Source organism: Octopus bimaculoides, chromosome 1 (genome assembly GCF_001194135.2).
Source record: "Octopus bimaculoides isolate UCB-OBI-ISO-001 chromosome 1, ASM119413v2, whole genome shotgun sequence".
Taxonomy (NCBI): Eukaryota; Metazoa; Mollusca; class Cephalopoda; order Octopoda; family Octopodidae; genus Octopus; species Octopus bimaculoides.
In genome coordinates this window covers 55,297,202-55,307,592 of record NC_068981.1, presented here as the reverse complement: position 1 = coordinate 55,307,592, position 10,391 = coordinate 55,297,202, and the positions used below count along the sequence as shown (strand labels likewise).

General features: G+C 34.2%; 1 protein-coding gene across 1 annotated transcript in view; it reads left to right on the top strand.

The window, feature by feature from the left end:
* LOC106883885 (bromodomain-containing protein 1) overlaps positions 1-10,391 on the top strand; it is a 106,396-nt gene that overhangs the window by 53,718 nt on the left and 42,287 nt on the right. The window contains exons 6-7 of the mRNA XM_014935024.2: positions 562-690; positions 2,982-3,170. Of these exons, the coding sequence (XP_014790510.1) occupies positions 562-690; positions 2,982-3,170 (318 nt within the window). The remainder of the gene's footprint in view (positions 1-561; positions 691-2,981; positions 3,171-10,391) is intronic.

The window sequence follows — 10,391 nt, the reverse complement described above, 5'->3', positions numbered from 1 at the left end:
CTTATGTGTCCATAGCTTGCACCGGGTACATCTTATAGAGTTACTACCTACTCCTTTTCTACATACTGAGCAGGGCCATCTGCCTGAAGGGGTTTGTGTTTTATCTACCTTCCTACTTATTAGGATTTTGGTTTTAGCTGGGTTGACTCTAAGGCCCTTCAATTCTAGACCTTGCTTCCACACCTGAAACTTCTCCTCTAGTTCTGATAGTGACTCCGCAATTAGGGCAAGGTCATCAGCATAGAGGAGCTCCCAGGGGCAACCTGTCTTGAACTCCTCTGTGATTGCCTGGAGGACTATGATAAATAAGAGGGGATATATTTAGAATATACATGATTAAAATAGAAATGTGGAATTTTTAATCAAAATCTGTGCGCTAGATTATGCATACAGACTATTTGAAAATAATTCTTTATTATCTTTTAACCATTTTTATAATGTAGCTGTGTTTTGTTAGTTATAGTACATTTTCATGCCTTTTATTTTATTGTTTTCTTTTGTTGCATGATTATTTGAAACAAAGCATACCTGGTGCTTCACCTTAGATATTTTCCTTTCCAGATAAGAGTACATCAATTAGCCACAGAAATGCAGTTGCAGCCTTTTGTTATTTTCTTAAGACATGCACTAGATCAAATTCAAGAGAAAGATGTGGGAAACATTTTTGCTGAGCCTGTATCTCCAAATGAGGTTAGTGTTGTCAAGTCACTTAAATTGAAATTTCTTTCAAATAATCTATTCTTTTCCATTTCTTTATTACCATCATCTGTAAAGTAATGTGTTTTTTAAAACTTAGATTTTCCTAGAGGAGTATGATAAAAAATATATCAGTCATAAATTCAGATATGATTGTATTAATACTAATCCTACTAATATCTAATATTGTGAAATAATTTTTTTAGCCATTAATATTTAAAGTTGGTTGTTGTAGGTTATTTGCTGTTGCATATATATTTTAGATGACTTAAATTATATAAATATGTTTCTCAAAATAAATTTCAATCACATGACTATAATTTTGTTTATGCATATATTCATATCTTTATAGTACAATGACACATTAACAAATCATACACACACACACACACACACACACACACACATACACACACATATTCTTTTACTCGCTTCAGTCATTTGACTGTGGCCATGCTGGAGCACCACCTTTATTCGAACAAATCAACTGCAGGACATATTCTTTGTAAGCTTAGTACTTATTCTATCGGCCTCTTTTGCCAAACTTCTAAGTTATGGGGGTTTAAAACACCAACATCAATTGTCAAACAATGGTGGGGGACAAACATAGACACACAAATATATATATATAAATTTAAATAATCAGAGAATGGAGAAAATTTTTGATCAACAAACAAACAAATTGAACCACATCGGTTGATTATTTTTTAATAAAAGGCATGACATAACATTTCTTACGGCCGTTTCTGCTTCCATTATTAGTCGGTGCTTACAAAAGAAATTCCAGAAATAATATTTGTCATCTTCATAGCACATTCGATGTAGTACATGGAGCTTCATCAGAATGAATATAAAAGCGTAAAATAAAATAAATTAAGGGAAGAGGGAACAGGAAAGAAAGGGCCTCGAGAAGAGGCCTGAAGGCTCAATATATTAAAATCATACCATCTTGCAGAATGGAGCTTGAAGTCGATAGGCAAAAGAGTGAACTAGCAGTGGCCTAGGGAAATATTTATGGATTATTTCTATATAAAGGTTGAACCAGGGTGTTTGAATAGTAGTGAAATGAAGTTAGTACTAAAATGAAACAAGAATTACCAATATTTTCTAGACATTGGTAATTCTTCTTATTTTAGTACTAACTTCATTTCACTATTATTCAAACACCCTGGTTCCCCCCTTTATATAGAAATAACCCAAATACCCGTAAATATTTCCCTAGGCCACTACTAGTTCACTCTTTTGCCCATCTACTTCAAGCTCCATTCTGCAAGATGGTATGATTCTGGCCTCTTCTTGAGGCCCTGTTCTTTCCTATTTCCTCTTCCTTTCATTTAATTTTTTTTAAGCTCTTGTATTCACTCTGATGAAGCTCCATGTACTAGATCGAATGTGCTATGAAGATGATGAATATTATTTCCGGAATTTCTTTTATAAGCACCAAATAATACTGGAAGCAGAAACAGCCATAAGAAATGTTATGTCAGGCTTTGTATTAAAAAATAATCAACTGATGTGATTCAATTTGTTTGTTTGTTGATCAGAAGTTTTCTCCATTTTCTGATTATTTAAATATGATTCCTGATAAACTTTTGTTTATTCTGTTGTTACCTGTACCTTAATAGCATAGTGTGCTTGCATACATATACCCAGGGATAGCACAAGTAATTCATACCGATAGTAAATATGGATACTATTATCCCTTACTCACAAGGCTTTGGGCGGCCTGGGGCTATAGTAGAAGACACATGCCCAAGGTACCATGCCGTGGGACAGAACCCGGGACCATGTGGTTGAGAAGTACCACACAGCCACTTCTGTGTGTAACCACTAGGCACAGGTGCGGCTGTGTGGTATGAAGCTTGCTTCTCAACCACATGGCACCTTAAGCAAGTGTCTTCTACTATAGTCTCAGGCTGACCAAAGCCTTGTGAGTGGATTTGGTAGACGGAAACTGAAAGAAGCCCGTTGTGTGTGTGTATTTGTTCTTCTATCACCATTTGACAATCGGTGTTGGTGTGGTTACTCCCTGTAACTTAGCAGTTTGGCAAAAGGGACTGATAGAATAAGTACTATGCTTGAAAAAATAAGTCCTGAGTCGATTTGTTTGACTAAAATCCTTGAAGGCGGTACTCCAGCATGGCTGCAGTCAAATGACTGAAACAAATAAAAGAATATATATACATACACACACACTCACACAAAGCATTTTTTGATTATTTTTATGCTATAATTCACCTGAGTATTAATATATTCAAAATAATTTGTACTTGAACATTTTTTAGGTCCCAGACTACTTGGAATACATTGAACACCCCATGGATTTCTCGACAATTAGGAAGAAAGTCGATGGCCACATTTACAAAACCATTGATGAATTTCAAGCAGACTTTGAACTTATGATAAAGAATTGCTTAACATATAATGCTAAGGACACAGTCTTTTATAGAGCTGCTGTGCGGCTTCGAGATCAGGTGAGTGGATTTTAAGTTTTTTTACTACTCTGTGGTTGATATTCTTGAATAATGTGGATTGTGTGTCATAAGAAGTAACTAAAATGGGTCAGAAAAACCTGTCCAGCATGGAAAGGTGGACATTAAATAATAATAATAATAATGATGATGATGATGATAATGATATTTAGGATAGTTCTCTAAAATGGAATAGTATTCTGTTATAAGTTAATTTCAAAGTATCTCAAAAACTCTTTTAATTCTATGAAAAAAATTTACATGTGCTGCAAGCAAACCCATCTGTGTATAATTAACATGGAAATTTCTGCAATTAATTTTAGCAAAGTTACTGAGTGTATAACTATTTAATTAAATTATCCAAAGAACAAAAAAGTCAGTAGTCTCTGAGTAACTGTTATGATTGTAATGTATTCCCAGTGAGCATTAACCTTCCAAATTTCAAGGTATTTATAAATCTGGATTTTTTTGTCAAGTAGATCCGAAGAGCCAGTCTTAGGTAATGTGACATTATTTACAATAATTGGATCTTTTTTAAAACGGGGGCCACATTTTTCATTAACGAAACACTTTGAAACTTGGAACACTGGTAGAATGTGTCATATAAAACATCTTTTTCTCTTAGTCTTCTTAAAAAAAAAGAAATCCATAAATTATTCCATGTTAAAGTTGTCGTATTTCTGTAATTTCAACCAATCACTGACGTCCATTCAGCCGATATACATTAAGTGCCGACTACATAAACAAACGATTCTAAAACAATTAACCCTAACCCTAACCGTAACTCTAACCCTAACCCTAGGGTTAGGGTTAGGGTTAGGGTTAAAGCAAATTTAAAATGAAAAAAGCAAATAAAACGAAGAATCGTTTGTTTATGTAGTCGGCACTTAATGTATATCGGCTGAGTGGACGTCAGTGATTGGTTGAAATTATTGAAATAAGACAATTTTTTACATGAAATAAATTCGAATACAAAAATATTTTTCTGTTCTATAACACAAAATAGATAAGTATACGAAGTTTGAAAGTCTTTCGGTACCAAAAACACTACGTAAAACATTAATGAAAAATGTGGCCCCCGTTTTAAAAAAGATCCCAATAATTTGCTAACACTGGCAGATGCATGGTTAGTCTTCACCTATGGAGGCCCTATATTACTAAGGCGTAAAATAATGTTTCTTCATCAAAGATAATTGATTTCTATGCAGTCTAATGTCATTTAAGTCATCATCATCATTGTTATTATCGTCATCATCATTGTTATTATCATCACCACCACCATCATTTAATGTCCATCTTCCATGCTTGTCATGGGTTGGTTGTTTCAAGAATTTGACAAGTTGGATGACTGCATCCTGCTCCAGCATGATTTTTACAGCTTGCTGCCCTTCCTAATGCTAACCACTTTACAGATTGTACTGTAGATACTTTTTTTCATGGCACCAGCACTAGTGTGATCATCTTTCAATTTGCAAGATGAAGGGCTTAAAGTGGCTCTTGTATTTGAAGGAGAATTGAAGCGAGCAGGTGTAATGGCAGGGTGATGTCAAGTATAAATAAAAGAAACTGTGTGTACATATTATACTGTGTTATATTATTATCATCTTTTAATACCCGTTCTTCATGTTGGCATGGGTTGGATGGTTTGACAGGAGTTGACCAGCTGGAGAGCTGCCTGGGCTCCATTTGTCTGTTTTGGCAAGGGTTCTATGGCTGGATGCCCTTCCTAACACCAGCTCTCAAACTGTTATTTTTATGTGTTTGTTTTTATTGTTGTTCATGTTTTTCTTTCTTCAAAAGAAAAAAAAAAAATCGGTCAAAATGCATTTGAATTTATAACAAGGAACTCTGTAGGAAATTTGATTTTGTGTTTTGGGACTTCACAAAACGCTGAGATTTTCAAGAATGCATCACACCCATAATGCAAAGGATTCCTCTTTTCGTTGCTTACATTTGTGTCTTAACTTTAATCAGAACTGAAATGAAGAACAAGTATATATTTGAAATAGAATTTTAAAATGTGTTGTTTTAACCTTTTTACTCCTATTCCACAATGACTGTTTGCAGTCTATTTCAATACACAAATAAACTCTCGTCCATATAAACAATTGCTATGTTGTATATCACAATTAGCATTTTGTACATTAATTCTGTGTACATTCAGAATATTGCTATGTGTGATTAGACAGACTTATCTTTAATAGCTTGAAAGTCATCACCATTGCCATCGTCAATTTATAGAACATTTTAAGTAATTTTGGTTATGAAGTCAAAGAGATATTCTTATCTGTCTTATTTATAGTGTGTGTGTGTGTGTACACTTGCACACACAAACACCCACATATCCAACAAATGCACACACACATATACTAACAAATACAGAGTTCTGTTTTGTGTAGGTGAATGTTTTTTTGATTTTCTGTCTTTCTTTTGCTGTGCATGTGTAATTTGGCTATCATTAAATTCTCTATGTTTACTCTTACATGCCGAGTTTCATTTTTAACTCACTTCTCTCACTATGCACTTTATAACTGTGTTGTATTTCAATTAGTGTATTATAAGCTCCTGCCTTCATTTGTGCTACTAATTCAGTAGTTTTGTAGACAATCTTTGATTATTTCTGTAACATGCTGTTTTACCTTACAATATCAAATATTTTGTGATTCATTATCTATTTCTGTTCATTGTTACATCACTCAAATGTATGCTATTTTTATGCTATATTTATATAGACATATTTATATAGATACTGATAGGCATGACTTCAGATGCACAGACATGGCTGTGTGGTTAAGAAGCTAGCTTTGCATCAATGTAGTTTCAGGTTCAGTCCCACCATGTGGAACCTTGGGCAAGTGTTTTCTACTATAGACTTAGGCTGACCAATGTCCTGTGAATAAATTTGATGTATGGAAACTGTGTGGAAGCCTTTCATGTGTATATGTATGTGTGTTTGTGTTTATCCATCTCACCATTTGCCAAGTGGTTTGGTTTGTTTAAACCCCTATAACTTAACAGTTCAGCAAAAAGAGACTGATAGAAAAAGTCCCAAACTTATAAAAATAAGTAACGGGGCTGATCTGTTTGACAAATCTGTTGAAGGTGGTACTCTAGCATCACTGCAGTTCAATGACTGAAACAAGTAAAACATAAACAGAATAATTATATTGTGGGTAGTTATTAGGTTACATATCAATTGATATTTGTTGGAATTGATAACTATTTGGTTATGGTTTTTCATTCATATTTCATGACTTGATTTACTCTTATGTTCCATTTTACTACATGTCTGATGCTTGTATTGACTTTGAATATCTTCATCTTTAAACCCAAATCTTGTTTACTGCTGTCACTGACTTTGCCACCTTCATTGCTTAAATTCAATCTACCTGACACAGTTTGTTATATATAATTCTAACCATGTTTGTAGAACCTGATGTTTCACATCATCTAACTGGGTGGAATTATATTGATTGTTCTCTTCCTCATCATCATCATCACTATCTTCATTTTGAAGTTCACTTTTCCATGTGAACAATATTTGGGTTGGATGGTATTTATTGTGGCAAATTTTCTACAGCTGGATGCTCTCCAACCATCAACCCTCACCTGTTTCCAAGTATTTCCTATACAGGAAATATACTTCATTTGTAATCTAACTGGGATAGCAAAGTATTCCTATGTATAAAATCTTGTCACAATCAAAAGTTAAAACTCTAAATTCCTATGTGGGTTGCAGATTTGTTCTGACGTTGTAGAGGGGAAGACCTACAACACCTAGAAGAAGTCATCAGCCATCACTAACGGGAAGTGTACATCCATAATCAGAGCACCTATAAGGTGACCATCACAAATAGGATGTCTTTGGGCATTGTACAGCCTGCAAATTCTTTCACCTTTCAAATTACAATGAGACCTTCTGGTCTTTTGCCAAGAAGATCTCTACTAATTTTGTAGAATATTTATACTTGCACTCCATGATAACTTGGTAATCAACACTGTTGCTGCTAATAACTACTATCTTTGTTATTTATATTGCTTATAGTTTCACTTGGGGTGGGATAGGGATGGTTAATGACAGGAGTGTATCAGGTGGTTTTGGGAGGAACAAGTATGTAATTAGATGAATGTGGGGAGCAGAAGTCATTGTAGTAGGGTTGGAATAGTGAGAGAGGGGAGATTGTACAACTGTGGGATAGAAATTATAGGAAACAAATTGTCAGTCAGCTGTATGGCTTCTTTTGGTTGTGATCTAAGATGTATGTATCTAGCTACACTACTACCCCAGATGTGAGAGTGATATTCCATTGTGATTTTCATCTAAACTTTGGAGAGCAATTGTTTGAACCTGAAGTATTTTCTGGCTCTCAAGATAATAGCTAGCCTTTATGATGCAGTTTTCATGGTTATAAATATGAGAACACCAGGCAAAATCATCAGAGATTGTGTTATCTAGTTTTTGTGGAGGCTTCAAGCATTTTCATTGTATATTCTCCAAGACCAGAGCGGTTCAAGTAGACAAAGATTTCTTTTTTTTTCTTTCTTTTTTGAAGGTATAATGCTATGTCCATTTAGACAGGGTTGTTATGTTCCCATTAAAGAGTTGTTTTGAGGACTGTTCTTTTGATGTGAGGTGCTTAAATTTTATAACGATGATATCCATATGCAGAAAATTGAGAGGTGAAGTGAGGTAGTATCATCTTTATATGTGTAAGCATTATTAGAGGTGACAATGAAGTAGTCATGAATGCACAAGTGGAAGAGTGTGGGTGATGTAACTGAACATTTGAGTACACCAGAGTTAATGGAATACATATCAATGAGAGTTCCAACAGGAACACTACAGTGGTGCAATCTGACAACATACTTCCAACTTATAAGATGAGAAGAATACTACCTGAATGAATTCCACTGTCCAAGACAGTGTATTACATTAACTCAGTTACACACAATCATCAATTTCTACAGTTTCCCCATTCCAATAAGACAACTGGTCCTGATGGTTACTCTTGAACAATTGCCCTTCCTTTGACAGTTCTTATCCTCATTGATTACTTCATTCATGATCTATCTCAGCTTATTGAATCTTGATAGTACTCTCACTTGCAAGAAGAGCAATCTTTCTGATACTGCCAACTAGTTAATCTATCACTCTCACTTTCAATGCAGATAGAAACTAGCTTTCTCTTCTCTTCTCAGTTCCACCTGTGTGGTTTCCATTGTGACAGATCTACTTGATATCTGTTATCCTATGCTATACACCAGTGATCTCCCTCTAAGGGTTTTGATGTAGTATTGTTGCTGTTCCCCTTAATATTAGTAAAACTTCTAGCCATGTCTAGCACAAGAAGTTCTTCACCGAGCTTCTAGTCTATGATTATTGTCTTTTAACTCTTGTATCAGTGTTTGCTGTCAAACGACTCAGTTTCAGCAAGTGGTGACAGAGCTTTTTAACCCACATTGTATCAGTTCTGATATAATTCAACACTTGGTTATGTCCTCCATATTATCTTTACATTAGACTTTATTGTTATTTTTAATCACACACTTTCCATCTGTAGATGACACCACTCTCCATTTCTTGCTAAATTTCTGCACATACATCATTCATACACAGTTTAGAAATTTCATGCCAGACTTTTGGCATTTTTAGGCACAGAAATCTTGAAGACAACTACTAATAGAGATATGAAAATTTATTCTTCTATAGCATTAATATATAAGTGTCACATATACCAAGGAAACATTTGTACAACAATGCTAGAACATTCAAACATATCAGTGCAATGTGTTTTCTGATTGTTGCATGGTGATTACACTCACATGTAACACTACTAAAACTGCATCCCAAAAATTAGGATTTTGCTGCAGGATAGAAAATACATCAACCATGTCCAATATGAAGCTGAATGTGACACATTTGAATATTGCTCATATATATATATGTATGTTTGTGTATATGTGTGTGCATGTGTGTGTATATATGTGTATATATATGTGTGTGTGTGTGTATATCTATATGTATATATATGTGTGTGTGTGTATATATATATATATGCATTATTTACATTTGTTCTCATCTTGTTTGTTGTTAACATATATATATATATATATATATATATGAATCAGCTGAAAAAAAAATGTTGATTAGCGAAAACTCTTCCACCAGTTTGCTACAACCACTGACACTTTTCATTTCTTTGTCTCTCCTGCTCCATCTTTAACAATGGCTACTTCTTCTATAAATCACTTTTCTCCTGTTTTCATAAATTCTATAGTGTTTCATTTCAAAAAACATTTCACTGAACTCTTTGCTTAATCTAACCTTCTTTACATTTCCTTCCTTGCATCAATCAACTAACAGAAGTTCAAGCTGAACCTCAGCTACATTTTTCTCCACTAGACAGTGGGAGCTGTAGAAGTAAGAGGCACCATTCCTCCTCCAACTACATTGGGATGGTAGGAGATGGAAAAAAAAAAAAAAAGTTTACCAGCAGACCACGATGCCCTGGCAGGCATTGGTGATGAAATTTGAAGATCCCTACTCTTGTTCTTGTCAGGCTTATCACCAGTTAATCATGGTAATTGATGTCAAACAAACTCTTCTGCATCTTTAAAAAGTTCTTGGCTTTTTTTCCTTGCAACCTATATTTTCTAAAAGCCAGGATAAGTTGAAAATAACCTTGGACCCATCATATATACTTGAATATTTGCATGCATAGATTAAATGAGGGTAGGTTAGAACATCATCAGAGATGGTAGCAAGACCATATTATTGTCAGATGGGATTGGAGTGTAGTAGGAAATAGGAAAGAAAAAAAGCTATCATATAGCTTCCAGTATTGTGGAAGTGTGATTTGGGGAGTGAATATTGATGATAGCAACTAGCAACTATAATAATGGTAACTAACATTAAAGACAGAATTTATGATAATAATATCAACATAAACGTTTCAACTTGTAACCAAATAATTCTAAATTACTTTTTTCTTTAATCTTTGATAAATGTCACAAGTAAAGTATCACATCAACAAAATAATTACTGTTGAAAGATAGAAAATCACTAGTATCTAGAATTCAATGATAAACAGTAGAACTGGAGTGATGTATGTTGACAAAAAGTAAAATAATGTAAACTGCAATAAATTCTAAACTGAGAGGAAGAAGAAGCTTTAACATACCAGGTAGAACCATTAATCAGAAAGAATTTCTTTTCTGCTACAG